The sequence below is a fragment of the Pleurodeles waltl genome, chromosome 9 (genome assembly GCF_031143425.1).
Source record: "Pleurodeles waltl isolate 20211129_DDA chromosome 9, aPleWal1.hap1.20221129, whole genome shotgun sequence".
In the NCBI taxonomy this organism is placed as follows: Eukaryota; Metazoa; Chordata; class Amphibia; order Caudata; family Salamandridae; genus Pleurodeles; species Pleurodeles waltl.
The window spans coordinates 902,231,336-902,247,463 of record NC_090448.1 but is presented as its reverse complement, the minus strand read 5'-3'; the positions used below and the strand labels follow the sequence as shown (position 1 = coordinate 902,247,463).

At 38.6% G+C, this 16,128-nt stretch overlaps 1 protein-coding gene across 3 annotated transcripts in view; it reads left to right on the top strand.

Moving 5' to 3' along the window:
* The window catches only part of CLMN (calmin), a 520,511-nt gene extending 514,108 nt beyond the window's left edge, over window positions 1–6,403 (top strand). For all 3 annotated transcript variants that reach the window (XM_069208248.1, XM_069208250.1, XM_069208249.1), the window contains one exon: window positions 659–6,403. In XM_069208248.1, coding sequence (XP_069064349.1) covers window positions 659–839 — 181 coding nt within the window. In that variant the 3' untranslated portion in view covers window positions 840–6,403. The remainder of the gene's footprint in view (window positions 1–658) is intronic.
* Window positions 6,404–16,128: the final 9,725 nt, after the last annotated feature.

Genomic DNA, 16,128 nt, shown 5'->3' with positions numbered 1-16,128 from the left:
CTACTTCTAAACTATGTATTAAAGTTGCTACCCGTTTATGTTGTGTAGAAGTGGACGTTGGTGAGCTACCACCCGACCATTTTTGACATGGCAGATTTCCTTTATGGGAACCCTTCTCTTTTCATGCTGTTGGTAAGGGTAAACCGAAGGCAGCCATGTGGCAGCAACCACACATAGTTGTGAGTGCTAGGCTAGACTGTCCAGGGGGAACAAGGAGGTCTACCAGACAGAATCACTTGGTAAAATAACATATTTTGGTAATCTTGGTATTCGCTCTTTCTTGACCTGGCAATGGAGCTGGAGGCAGAGCTGAAATCTAGTGAATGCTCTGTGCCTGCCTAGTTTCGTGAGCAAGTGCTGCAGTGTTTACTAATACTCTCTAGTGAGCAAAGCATGTTTTTTTTTTTTCCTAGACATGCATGCAACAACCTCAGTACCACTGTCTTTCTTGATCATTTACATGTGTTTGCAATCTATTAGAAAATATACATTTTCTAATGAAGAAAATTTCTCTGAGCCATTGCCGATAATTTTAACAGTATCCTGTTCCAAAGCAGTGAAAGTGCTGATGGTCCACAACATCTATCGACATGCAAGTTCATGCTTTGTGCACCACGCAAAACTGATGTTCATATCTAGATCTCTTTCTGTTTTACAGGTTGTTACAAGAGGGCCTGATATCAGTAAGTGCCATTCCAAACTACAACTACCAGCTGAGGAGGCACCACACCATAGATTTCTTTTACTTTTTTATCTTCCTCTGGATGGTGGTCTACGGCATAATGATCCTCCCGGAACTGGATATTGACAAAGTTACTTTTTTTTCACATGATCAATAAAGACATTGATGTGACCATTGTGTCCAAATAAGCACAAGAAAATGTATTTCGAGCTAATGCATGATACTTTTCCCTCACTCAGTGTTTGGAGTTGCAATAAAGTTTCAGCTTTTTAAACTGGAAGAAATGGCAACAGGAGAGTCATAACAGGGATATGTACATTTGTGCCTTGAATTTTTTTTTTTATTTTTTTTTTTAATGCAAGAAAATATTTTTAAATAATCTAACAGGTTTCAATGTGCGCTCCACTTGCATTGATGAATTCTCATATTTCTACCAATATTAAATTGATGGCATTCCTTAGTGTTGACCTTGTTTGCTCTTAAAGTATGTGCTTTAGTTACATGTCCAGTATCTATGCCTCGCAGGAGATCTATGGGTTTAAAGTAATTTTGTGAGAACCATAGTAAAGCAAATCTCTAGACAGAACTTCAAAAGTAGATGAGTAAAACATTTTCAAATGAAAATATTTTTTCAGAAAGCTAGAGTCCTTTGGAATTATTGTTACTAACTCTGGCATGTCACCAATGAACACTGGATGATTATTGGGGGTTTGAGGGGCTACTAATATCCACATTTCTTTGGTAAGTGTCCATTTTCATTTAGACCTTTGCAAGAGCACCTCTGTTATGGTGTAGTGGTTGATTGGTTTTACACAGCATATTTTAATTTTGGCAGGTTTGCATCTTAAATTGTAGGCATTCTTCTTAAACTATTGTTGTATTTTAGATCATGTTGCTACTCCTGCGTCTATTTGGTGCCTTAGTTGACTTCATAAAAATAGGTAGTTTAGGTAGTAAATATGAGAGAGGAGAATAAAATGCAGTATTTGGTATTCCCGTATTTTCATTAATGGTATAATTTTTTAATACTTTGGATAGTGTAGAGAGACATGTAGAATCTAAAAGTGTAATTGTGTAATTAAATCAGCTTTCTTTAATGAGGACATGCTACTGCGAATACAACAACAGAGGACAGACTTTCCAAACTGGAGAAAAGATTCACTCTGAAACCAGAAATTGCAAAAGAAAATGGTTGGGCAATTAATATCATTTGGTGTAGCTCAAACTGCACTGCATATACACAAAATATTGTTAGCATAAATGCTGCTACAGCTACATATGTGTGTGAAAAGTCCAATGAAACAATTTTGATTACACAGATTAAGCCCCTCATTATGAGTACGGTGGTCCATAGACCGCTGTACGCATGGTGGCGGTCGGACCGCCACAACCTTGGCGGTCCGACTGCCACATTATGAAGCTGGTGGTCGGGCCGCCAGCACACTGCCGCCACCACTAGGATCATGGATCCTGACGAGTTGACAGCAGTGCAAGTTGTGCCATGGCGGACGGTGAGCATTCCAAGTGTGCTGCCGGTGCACACAGTGCGGCGGAATTGGCCTTGGCTCTCCCTGAAAGTGAAAGCCATTGCCACCAAACTGAACGCTGGCCGGCCCCACGGGGAGTTCATAATACAGAGGTGAGGATGCCACCGGCTTGGCGGCCACTTCCCCACCTCCATATTGGCTGTCCGGCGGTCTGATCGCCAACATTGTAATTAGGCCCTAAGTATTTAGTAAGCACTTTGTGTTTGCATCTAACGTAGCATAGATCAACTGGTAGTAAACTGCATCAATGACACTGGAATTGATGCATGCAGACTGTTTTGAAAGGAACTGCCATCATGTTAATTATGATTTTAATAAGAAATAGCAAACGGTGCCATAGGTTTTTTCTGTTAAATCCTTATTTCTTTATAAAATGCAAGGGCATGCCTTGCACAGATATGAAAATGTCATGTTAGAGAAGAAGTTATCCTCTATATTTGTGTTAGGACACTGCTTGATACTTATGTGTTGTATTCCTGTGTTAACGCTCACTTTGTATTATTCCAATTAACTGCTGTTAAATTGTTCAGTTGTAAAGGTGTAACTGAGCATAATTTCTAAACAAATGAAAAGCTATTTTGTAAAATAATAATTTATTTTTACTATTTGATATAAATACATGTAGACATATAAACATAGCATAGAACAGATGTTTGGAGTGATGGGTGTTTATGCCCAAATGCACATATTTATTTTGGTTATGAGAGATGCATATTTTGCCATAAAAAACACTTGTATATGTTTATGAATATTGAAGTAAAAATACCCTTCAGAAAGTGGGGGTTGTTTCAAAAAGTCAAATGCCTATATATATTTACAAGAAGAAAGTTCAAATTTATCATTTGTTTTATTTTGCTTATGCAAACGTACATTACAGTTGATCTTTTCAAGCATAATTTCAAGTTGCCAGGTGTGTAATAATTGTAGCTAATTATTTGCATAGCTGTTGAATGACCAAAATGCCAGAAGAAGGGGAACTAACATCATGGATATTTTGTTCCCGAATGAAATTACAGATTTTTACTATGTTTCCCATTAGTGGCCTGTTAACAGCCTCAGTGTCTGATGCTAAAAGGGACTAGTGGTAAAACAAGACATGGAAACTACAAAAAGTAAATGGGTCCGGAGTAGCATGTTTAATTTATATTCTTGCCACTGTTTCATGACCCCTGGAACCCAGATGAACATAGATTGAGCTAGGGATTCTAGAAGACAAGCCAGAGGTAGCTCTAGCATTAAGTGGTAACCAGGTTCACCTGTGTAATTCACCAGTTACCAACTCCATTTGTGCATGCTATTCGTTTTCATATTTTTTGTACAGTAACCAAATCAATAACTTATAACTGCCAAAGATGGTCTAACTGAAAGGCTGAAACCTTTGTTTTATGTATTGTAATTATGCACTTTGGAGACATTACATTTTTAGCTGGTGTACGTTTTAATTATATATACCATTTTAGCTCATTGTTAAGGTCACAGTAATAATTTGCAGTTCCGCCTGCACGTTATAGGCATTATTTTGTGTGCCTTTGACAAAATGGAGTCCTTATGATCATATCATCTTCAATAATATTCCTTTTTCTTACTATAGGATACTATACAAATAATTCACAATTCAAACTCACATTATTTTATTGCTTCTCAATATCATGTCCGTCTGAACTTGTGTATCTGTAATCATTGTTTATTTGATTGAATTATCACATAATTAAGTCCTAACAATGTGGGTACTTTAACTGCAGCAAATACACTCGGGTTTCTCTTTTAGAACATGCACAACCATGTAGTGAACGTATTTGTGGTATCATATTATAGCCCAGGTGACAATATGTAATCCATTCTACGAAGAAATGAGTTTGCTAGAAACTTAGTATTATAGAAATTGTACATTCTGGGACTATATAAATTAGAATATCCAATCTACTCACCAGTACTTCCAGGTGGTACACATTTGAAGCACTATGACACAAAACCATTGCGGACATTAACATAATCCTTTAGAAATTATTTGCACTATTGTTTGCAATTGCAAATGTAAGAGAGTTGTCCCCCTCATTTGGGTGTACTCTTTTAATGTACTGATTTGTTGATTACCAGCACTAGTGATCTTTCTTCTAATAGCAAGAGGATAATAAGCTTACGCATGAATGGACTATGCATGTTTATGATAGAAAAAAAAAGAGAAATGGCAAGGCAAAATACTTTTCGAACAAAATACACCATTTACTGTGAATTTCAAGTGGCATTTACTGTGCTTCTGCAATTGCTTGCATTCTGACATTTATGGAGCTAGTTAGCAATGTTGTGCCGAAATCTCAGTATCAAAGCAGCAGCATTCTATGCATCATTACTCACTGTTTCCACTTGTACAGGGTGCACCAACATAAATCAAGTGTAACAAACGCCCTTAAATTTGTCAGAACAGTAACACACAATTTTTTTTTTAATCAAGAATCTCTCCCAGTCTGTCAGGATGTCAGCATATCCCAGCTTTCAGCAAAAGGATGATCTACAATTGAAGAACATTTGGAGGTGGAAGAAGGCTACCTAGAAAATGGAGTTACCTAGTGTTGCATTATGACCTGTGGGCCAGATTCACAAAGGGCCTCTGCACTCGTGGCAGAAACCCTGCAGTTGTGAGGGAATCCCGTACTTGGGGCGGAATCTCTGCAATGAGAATTCTCACTAGCGCGGAAGCCCATTGTGAATCAGGTCCTGTATGTTTTATGTCAGTTATGGATACTAGTCCAATTTGTGATGAAGGTGGCTACTGTGTCCCTTTGACTCTGGGATTTTCAATATATAAGTAGTTTGTCAAAACTGTAAGTAGTTCTCTACCAAAGTATGTAAATAAATTGAAAGATGAAGGTACTTCTAAGTCCTATTTTCATGCTATATGGCTATGTCAACAGAACTGAAATACAAATACGGGCTGCCAAACTAAGTAAATCCCCCAAAAAACAGCATATTTAAATAATTCCCTAAAATACTTGGTTAAAAACAAATATTTTGAGAAATATTTAACAGTTCCTTCTAATTTTATGCTTTCTGAATTGTGTTAAACCTTTGATGTACTCTGAACCAAATGAAAAATAATACCTCTCTGACCATTGTTTAGTGATTTATTATCATGTGGCATATTTGTTATAAGGCTGTACTGCATTGTATTAAAATGTAATGGCATATTTCAGAAAACAACTAATTTCATTTGGGTAAACTATATTTAGTTGTTAAAACTTTGGTTATTAATGTGAGCTTTTCTGTTTTTGGCAATTAGTTTTGCTTTTGTTTTCTGCCAGTGTGTCAGCATTTCAAATGAAACAATATGTGACGCATGCATAACAGACCGTTGTATCATTTAGATCTTGATCCCGAGACATTGGCTAAACAAAGCTAGATTATATTTGCTGAATTTCTGAAGTTCTTTGGCATATTATGAAAAGAAATGCATGGAAATATTCACATTCCAAAGCTTCTGTGGACAATCTATTTCCAAAACAGATATGCTGGTACGCTGCACTACATTATGATATCTAAATCATGTAAGCACTCTCAGTGACATAAACATTTCATTGATTAGATGACTGCTTACTATTCCATGTTATTTTTTTCTTGCCACTAGAACTCCTAAAGTGGCATTTGAATGGTGGGAAACACATGGACCTAGTTTATCAGTTTTTCTGCAGTTTTTAGTAGTACCGAGCTTTTGTACAGTGGACATATTGGTTTTAATGTTAATATTGAAACGGTGACAGTTGTTTGAATTTAGGTTGGTTTAGGACCATAGCCATTATTAAACAATGTTTTTAATTGTTTTTGTTGACAACAAGCTATTCAGGCTCATTCATTGTGTTTATTTTTATGTCAATAACAGCACAGGTCATTAAAGTAAACACTGATTTAAGTTATCAATAGATGTCTTTGAGTGCTCCTATTGTTATTTCTAGGCACTGATTATTTGCACTTTGTTCAAGAATATAATGTTTAGAAAGTTATGAATTATTTCCATTTGTCTATCTGTTATAAAACGCATTTTGTTTTTTTCCAAGCTGCATTATAATTGCATTGATAAGTTGGGAAGTAAATGGAAAAATTATTTTACAAAACTTACTGTAGTTCTGCAAAACTGTTAATACGTTCCTCTTGTCAGTAAATAAAAAAAATCCTGCTTAAATACTAAGTGGCATGTATATTCTTCACAGATGCTGCCAGCTCTGGAAACCTGAAAACAAATGATAGACCTAGAATTATAAATACACTCACAAACATAAATAGGCATTTTATAAACAGAAAAACGGTCATGAAAATATAACGGTGAAAAATATTTCAGTGTTCAACATACAAGAGTTTAATAATTATAAATTGTAATGCTAATGTACTGTACACTTTATATTTTTTTTAAATGTAAACCTTAATCCTGAAATGATAGTTATTCAGTTAAATTCTAGAGACCTCTGCAGGAAATCTGTTAAAAAGATGCATCTCAAAACTATCTTTTTCAAAGCTGCTATCTTGTAGAATATTTTAGCACTAAAACCTTCAAAGCCTAATAGCTTTACATGTGTCTGGTAAACCATAGATTGGAAATTGATTTGCTTACTTTATGCCTCACACCACCTGACAGCTCCTGCATGCTTGAGACTGTACATGACCACAAAGTCAAACAGGGCCCTATTTGCTATGATGTTCGTGAGAATGTGGGATTTAATAATTGAAATACTTTTTCCCACTTATCCACACTCCTAACAAACCCATGTGTGCTGCAGAAAGGGTGATAGACTATATGCGTACTGTGTTTTTCTTGATGGCTGTAGAAAGAGAAAATTTGCTATGGGAACAGAATCCCATGTTTAGAAACAATTATTACAGAAGGTACCAATTTTCATACTTCTTTGCATACTGAAAGTGTGAACTCTTCACGACCCGCACAGAGACACTGCAAATATATGCCAATGCATATTTTCTGGAAACATGGGAACGTACAGGTATGAGAGTTTTGTGAATGATTGTAAATCTCTGCAATGAGTAGCGGTATTCCACAAATAAGATGTGTGACTGAATTAAATACGTTAAAACAGTTCGCATAACATAAAACAACGTAGTATTTTATTATGTAGCCATTATATTTAATAATGATGTAACCCGGGGTGTGTCTTGCTTAAGGCAGTTGAATAATAATATTGACTAGGCTGAGTGCTGTTGCTTGTATATTTTCCAATTCAGATTTCTAATTTGATGACTATTGACAACCTGTTGAAGACTGTAAATCAGATTCAGCAATATCCAAAGCATCATGAAAGATCCAGGAGCTGAATGATGTGCCTATGGATGCATTTCGGTGTCGACCCATTTAGGTCCAATTTCTTTAATGAGCTGTCACAATTTCTTGTTTTTCACCAACTACTGAAGGTCTGAAACTTTGCAGCAAACCAGTTAACATTTCAAATGCCACATCGAGGATGTATTTGCAGTTTCTCTTTTTCAGAGGTGTCTTTTTTTGTGGTCCTAGCCCAGAAATTAAGCTTTTAGTTATGAGATTTTGATGAAATAGACACTGACAAAAGGGAGTTCTTAAGTCTTGGATAAGTCCTGTCAGCCTAATATTGTAAAGTCAAAAATAGCATGTCGTTTGAATATACAGGGTCTGTGTTGCTCATGCAGATAGAGACCCCCAAATGGGAAATAAAATGTTATCCTGACATCAGCAGATACATTTGAAATTCAACATATGAAAAATAACATGTGAGGTAGTACATTTCATCCTTGGGACCTGTTAGCATTTAGTATTTTACAGGGAGGTGGAAACAGTTCTGATGTTAGTGTTTTTATTTTTAGAGCACTGTTGAAGAGGAGCTTAAAGTTAATTTATTTTACAAGCAGGCCACAGTTTAAAGGCATGACAATGAGTGGCAAATTATTGTGCCCTTCTAATCCAGGTAAACTTTCTTTCCTCTTTGCCGTCACTCACCAGGGAACTGTAAGCCCAATCAGCTTCACATTAAGAACAAAAGACCATAAATGCATCCTCATGAATGCAAGTCCTGTAACTAAATACATATGTTGCATGAATTACAAAATCAAGGAGAATAGTCTAGATTTTCTATTGATAACTGTAACCTAGCTAGCTGTTAGCTGATCCCCTACAGTGGAATAAAATAATGTCAATACCACTGGGAGTATGTTGTAATCCACTTTACCAACACTAGCAACATTATTGTCCAAAGCATCACAACTTCAGATGGCAACCTCCCCCAAGAAATCAAGAGTATGCCTGAATGGTTTAGGATAAGAAGGCAGCCCACCACAATCCATTTAGTTTTTTTTAGCCCTTGTGCATTAGTTTTTGCCCTGGTTTGTAATGTGCCTAGTTGTATTTTCCAAGTTAATTTATTAAAAATCATACCTAAGTGCTTATAAAAGGGGATCAATCATATCCCCAATCAACCAAGTAAAAGTTTATTTGATGTGCAATAAATCTTGAAGGCGTTGTGTTTCCCTTGGAATCCAACGGGCATCATATCCAGAATAGCTAGATCAACTAGGTATAGTAAGCACAGGAAGTGCTTCACATTAAGAATAAATGACTATAAATGCATGCTCAAGAATGCAAGATCTGTAGAAAAAAAATAGATGTTGCATATATTACTTAATCAAGGAGATGAGTCCAGACTTTCATAAGATAACTGCAACCTGGCTGGCTGATAAATGATCCCTTAGAGTGCACAAAACAATACCACAGAGAGAACGCTTTGACACACCTGATGCAGTCTTCAACAACATTGGCAACATAAGCACTTTTGAATCTTTACTCATTACATACAGCTTCTATCTTGCCAGTGGTGTACAAAGTATCACAACACTAGATGGCAACCACCCCCAAAACTTTAATAGTGTAACAGGATGAAGTTGAAACTGGACATCCAGAAAACTCTACTGATAATCTCAAAACCTCTTCCTGTGACTTTTAGGTTCATCAATAATTCTTAAGTTCAGTGAATGCCTGTCAATAGTCTTTAATGATATAGCCTATGGAAAAAGAATCCACTGTCGGCTCACTCCACATTTGTGTAATAGCTCACCAGGTAGCTTGAAACACTTAAAGCCTCCAACAGAGCACTTGAATACATAGAGGAAACCCCTACCTCAGGACAGCAGAGCTCTACGTATTGGTTCTATCTCAAGTGATCTACAATGCTTTGGCCTCTCATTTCACAGGAAAGGTCAAATATCCAGACCCCCTTCTCAGCTGAAATGTAAGAAGAAATAATAGGCACTACCAACAAGAAACACATACCCAAACAACCAAAAGCAGCATTGTCAGTACCTTCTTCCCCTTATCAGATCAATCTTTTAAAGAACTTGTATCACACATAAAAACGATATGAATCACCAACAAACCATGTCCCCAGCAATTTTCAAGGAAAGCGAATCTATCAAATGTGTTGCAAATGCTGTGCTAATGATAATCAATACCCTGCTTATCACGGGTACCCTGGCACACTACTGGAATGTTCATTTATCAAACTGTTTCTAAAGTTTCTTTAGAAGCAGTTTGATACCCTGGCACACCACTCATTTATCAAACTGCTTCTAAAGTTTATTTAGAAGCAGTTTGACAAATGAACATTCAAGTAGAGTGTCGGGGTATGCAAATTACTATGTTGACAAGCAAACAAATAGGAGCCATTTTTGGCTAAATATTAGAAAAGGCAGCATACATCAAAATTCATTATTTCACTGAAAATACAACTGTGTTTCCCTCATCCCGCAGATGCAGAATCTATACTAGTCTCCACAATGGGTGGACAAAGACCAGAGACAGAAACATATTGGGTAGCTGCATTAATCCTAAAATACCTTTCTGATCAATTCAATAAGGTCCACAAGTCAACGCTGCTGACCAAGCTGCAAAATATCCAGTCAACCAAAGAAATGTTAGAATTGGATTTCCTCCTTCTTGTTAAACCGTACCCAGCTCATCTCTTCATCTCTATTCACATTGGAGCTCTACACTTTGGTATGTGTGGCACCCCAGGGATCATCCTTTCCCTTCCCTTTAACATCTATCAATCTTCTACCTCAATTAATTCAACCCATCAGTCCATCTTGTTACATCTGATGACACACAGATTACTCTCAAGTTCAAGAACCTTAATAACAACCTGACTGGCTTTTTATGTTGAAAGACTGGACAACTTCCAATCATATTCAACTCAACCCAAGCACAATTGAAATCCCCCAAAGTGGAAAATTTCCACTGTCACAAAATATCCAGCCCTGGTCTGCAGATTTTTGAAAAACACCCCTTATTAGAAGGCCCAACAAAAATAATAGACTTTGGCCCTCATTCTAACTCCGGCGGTCGCCGCCCGCCAGACGGGAAGCGCCATTTGGCCGCCACGCGGCCAAAATACCGCTTCCCGCATTCCGACCTTCCCGCTGGGCCGGCGGGTGCTAACATTGTTAGCGCCCGCCGGCCCAGCGGGAAGGCGGCCTGCAACATTGAAGCCAGCTCCGAATGGAGCCGGCGGTGTTGCAGGTGTGCGACGGGTGCAGTTGCACCCGTCGCGCTTTTCACTGTCTGCTAAGCAGACAGTGAAAAGCAGGCTGGGGCCCTGTTAGGGGGCCCCTGCACTGCCCATGCCAGTGGCATGGGCAGTGCAGGGGCCCCCAGGGGCCCCAGGACACCTGTTCCCGCCAGCCTGTTCCTGGTGGCAAAAACCGCCAGAAACAAGCTGGCGGGAAGGGGGTCAGAATCCCCTGGGCAGCGCTGCTTGCATCGCTGCACGGCGGATTTGGCCAGCCGGGGGAAATCCGGCGGGAAACCGCCGGACCCGGTTTTCCGACCACGGCTTTACCGCCGCGGTCAGAATGGCCTTTGAAGCACCGCCAGCCTGTTGGCGGTGCTTCAGTCATCCGCGACCCTGGCGGTCATAGACCGCCAGGGTCAGAATGACCCCCTTTATCGCTGATGCACATCTCACTGTGGGTCCATAAATAAGGGTTGTAGTAAAATTCTCAGCAAATATGCATTAAGTATTAATATGGATATATGCATTAGGCAACAGCAGGGCTGATGCTCTATCCTAGCTTGACTTTGTGAAAGGTATATACTTAGGAGGACGGATATCCCTCATAAACAAATACCAACACGTGCAAAACGTATGAAACAGGCGACTTTAAACTTGCAATAACTGGATCACAGCACCATGCCCATTAGGAAGCTTGTGCTGGCATAAAGTGTCACGCTGGATACGTTCAAATTATTATTGATAACACAATACGTTCTGCATGGAACAGGACAAACATTCCTCTAGCAAAAAATTCTGGACTCACTGTACTTCATGAAATCTCCAATCCATCACACTGCTACAACTCAAAGTAGAATGTTTGAACAAAACGTGACTTGGAGGTCACTCTTTCTAGTCCAAGTCAGCAAACTATGGATTTCAGTCCCCACCCAGGTATGTAAACAAAAAACCATCTTGCTATGCACAATGTTCTAAAAACTTCCTTCTGAATTTTCTGACCTGATCAGACAATGAGCTAGTGAACAAGAATGCAAACAAACAAGATAATACACCCTCTAGGTGAGAACTCACCAAAGAGGGGTGTACCAGTTGTACGGTGAGTTATCAAGCAATTTTCTGATATGTTATACATAAGCATGCATGCCAACAGCACTAGATTAGCAGCAACATGAATAAGTTGTCAGAACCTTACGTACCTCACTACACTCTCCATATATCACTGCAACAAAACCTACTAGTCCATCTATTTTCAAACTGGACAGTTAATGTGTCAATATGCCACACTAGTGGCAGTCGTAAGGTATGCAAATGCCAGATAATGTTTGTTATTTCATGTTGTGATTTAACTATCTGGTGCCTGCTTTTGCATATGTAATTGTTATATTTCAGACAACCTAGTCCTCTTAGCATTAGAAACAACCATTTGCAATTGAATTGGTCTCGCATTTGTTCGAGTTAGAGCTATTAGCATCGTAAATTCCTAACTGGACTTTTTTGCCACTTAAATTGAAAATGAAAAGTAAAACTGTGGAAATAAGTGAGCCGATTCAAGGCGCTATGTCATGAGCATGAGCTCAAAGGAGAAAGTTTGCTTGCAGTCAAACGTATTGACAATAGTGCAATTATCCATGTAACGGGCAGTCTGCAATACAATAACAAAACCGCCCCAACGAGAAACTAACGTAAAGCACCAACCAATTATAACAAAAGATTTTTGAAAGGCAAGCCCAGGAATGTGTGAAAGTGATGAGTGTGAGGTGAGCGTGGTGAAAAGCCCACAAGACTTGCAACAGGTCAAAGCGCTTGCACGCACGAACTAAAAAGGGCTTATGCCTATTGATGCAATTGCCAATGCGCCACCAGCACCAGGAGAGGTATTTTGCCCATCCTATGTCGTGTTTAATTCAAAGAGCAGGGCCACTGGAACTATAAAACTGTTTGGCTGCAACATTTTCCGCATAAATACAAATATGCACCATTGCCACATATCCATTAACTGCTGCATAATTTACAGAGTTTAAAAAAAAAATTGTAGCGCAAGCAAGCTAGTAAAAGAAATTAAGAATATATCATACAACTAAGAAGCAAACAATCTACAAACCTTATCTCCGTTCCTTCCTTCCATTGTTGATGCAGGTGATAAAACAGTTTGTACAGAAATGGTTCCATGTTAGTATTATTGCCTTCAGTTGATAGGCTAAGGGAGGGTTTTTACCGGCAACACAAAAAACATAATTTCATATTTAAATGTAACTTAAATCTGATGAAATTACCAATTCCTTATTTGGCAGGAACATTTTTGTTTCATTATTTGTGAAAGTACACGTGACACCACAGAAACTAGTATCAATATAGCAATTGTTTCAAGAAGGCACTCATAATGTAGAAAAATCCCAAACATTTTGCTTTTATTTTTAAGGTCTAATGTCTTAGAGCTGTTCATTTCTCCTAGTCGGCCGCTCATGTAATAGGAGCAATGTACATTATTGCTCTGCGGGGCTGTTTCTACAAGTAGAGAGGCGCTCTCAGATACATACAGTGTGGACACCCAAATAAACAGGCCTTGAGCTTTACAACCTGTTTTGGATATACTGAATAAACGGATGAATCTTTTGTTACAGAAACAGTATAATTGGACACTAGAACATTTTTACTCTACGAGTTAGAAAGAACCGTGATAAATTGTGTTTCAAATGCTTCCAAGAAAGTCAAAAAAAATCTGGAGTGTAACATTTTTAGCGGGATCTGTTGAATGTGCAGTTTTGTTTACAAGGACACGTGCGTTTTCTATAGCGCAGTAATCTGTTCCGTTTCAAGAGGTAGAAGAGCGAGCTGAAAATGCCACCTAATTTGTCTTGTTTGCAGCATAACTTGGTTTACCCTGCGGTATAATTTGGTTCTCTATTATCACATAATGAGGGCTAGAAGCGCACGTTGTACTCGTTTGTGTGCCCCTATAGCCTGGATGACATTCTGAAAGAAAAGGAACCTCACTTCTTAGGTGTAACAAGAGAATAGGAAGATGCTTAGCTACACGCTGCTGAAGCAGTTATGTCGCTCTGGTTTTGGCAGAGTATATTCCGATTCTAGGCATGAGTAAGGGTCCAAAGGGCATGGTACGCCGAACACTGTGACCACTAAAGTCAATCTAGTGAATGGGTTTGGGTACAGAACTGGGCAGTCCAGGTCCTGATGATTGCCTATCGCTATTGAGAGAGCGTAGTTTATATAATCTATATTAGCATGAAATGTTTACGAATTAATGTGTGATACTGCCGCATAGAAACTATAGTAATAGCAATTTTGCTTAAACATGCACTTGAATTGTGACCACGATGAGTGGCCACCAATGTATACGCAAACCAATAATGATGATTAAAATGTTTATGTTACGTGCAATTGAGTTTATATTAACATTTGCGTTATTGAATCTGTATTAAAAACCTCATAGGCCTTAAATTAGCATGAGCTGCTGCTTAGCTGCTCAGCTCTCATATTAAATGCATTTTTCTATTTTTCAGTGTGCTGACTCACAAGGGGCCATGACCCTGTGTGTGTTCTTTTTCTTCGACTTGGAAGACGAATGTAACCATGTTAAATCCATTCTCAGGCACATTTTCTATGCCCATGGAATAAATGTTAAAATATATTGAAACAGTGTAGATTAATGTAGTGTACAAGGTCATTTAAACCAGGGAAGACAATGGAACTGCTGACCAAAAGATGTACAAAGAATTACCAAGGGATGAAGTAACACCGGATGTGCCACCTCTGAAGACGTCAATTACAAAGACCAATCAAAGACTTGTAAACCAATATGGGGTGAAGATTAGGATTACCTAATGTTAAACTTGATAGGCTAAAGATAGTGGGGTATAGCAAATGGCCAATAGAATTTTGGGGGAATGTACTACAAAAAAGGGATAAAAACCCATGTCACAGAGAGGTCATCACGGAGAGTTAGGGAATGCTATTGATTTTATCGAAAAACTCTGTCACTCTGCTTGGTGACTTGAGATTTTTTGAAACCATCCTTGCCCTTAGACTGCCCATTTACACTTTTCCTCCTTATGAGGGAAGTGCCCTTTTTGTCCCCGAGCTGAGATCTGACTGATGGCGTTTTGACTGATGTCCTGAAGACGAAGACTGAACCTTTGCGCTGACCTAATCTTTGGAGGGTAATTATGACAATGCATTTGTAATTTGTCTGTTTGCTTTTCCTTTCTAGGTACCAACTGCTTGCTTTTGACAGAGACCTTAGCTAGATGTTTTCCAAATTAGTGTTCTAAATTGTTTTGCATGAAGCCCAACATGCCAATGCTAATCAGTGGGTAGAACAGGTGTTCACTGACACTGACGCAGATAGACAAACGACGAGACTATGCTTTGTTGAGCTGACGCGATATTGACACTCTGCTAAACTTGATGTATGTTCACGCTGTGTTATGTTCCGATGTTTGTGATTCTCGCGTTAATGAAATCTTATCAAAATTGCCATATCGTGACTATGCTATTGTGTTTCTTGGTGCTGAGATTAACTCATTTACTGCTAGATTGTAATTAATAGGGAATAAAATTCATAAAATTCTACTAAACTGGTGTGGTTATTCATGGCTGCAAGGTCATGGTAGCGTCGTTTGAACCGATCAATGACTTAGACTAAAGTGAAATACATTGTGGTGATAAATACTGATGACATTATTGATGTACAGTATTGATTGATATATTGATTAGCTATCTCGTCCTACGGTGTCTCTCAACTGGGTCAAAAGATTCATTGGCCTAAAACGAGTCCTGATGTGAAATAAATTATCATAAAGGGACGCAATAACAGTTCTGGTAGCAGAGCAACGGTTTGGCCCTTTGGGGCCCTAGGACGGAGAATCATTGTTTAAATTGTTTTTCTATGATAATGCAAATTGGAGGTATGATGTGTTTCTAAATTCACCATTGACTTTCCCGGGATCTCGGAGCCTGCCTAAGTGAGTTGGGAATGTTCTCGGCGTCATAGTATGTGTGGTATAGGGATTTGCGCTTGCTCAGCTTATGCCTTTTTGCAGGTGATAGTGAAATCTGTATGTATTTAGGCCAGGTAAATATTGTTTTAGTAGGAGTGGGCGTACTCCGCAGTATGAGAGTAGGGAAGTCGGCGTACTTCATATGAGTGTGGCGCTTTGTGCTCAAAATTATCCATGTGGTTGGTTGTTCATGTACGGACCCGTCGTGGTCTAAGACTCCGGAATATATTGACAAGTGTAGGAGACACTTGGGTTTATGTTGTAATCTGTGCGGTTTAATAGGTCAATTGGGCGTGGTTGACCAGTCGAGTTTGAGTCAAATTGTATGTGTGAAACCTTCGATGGAGATT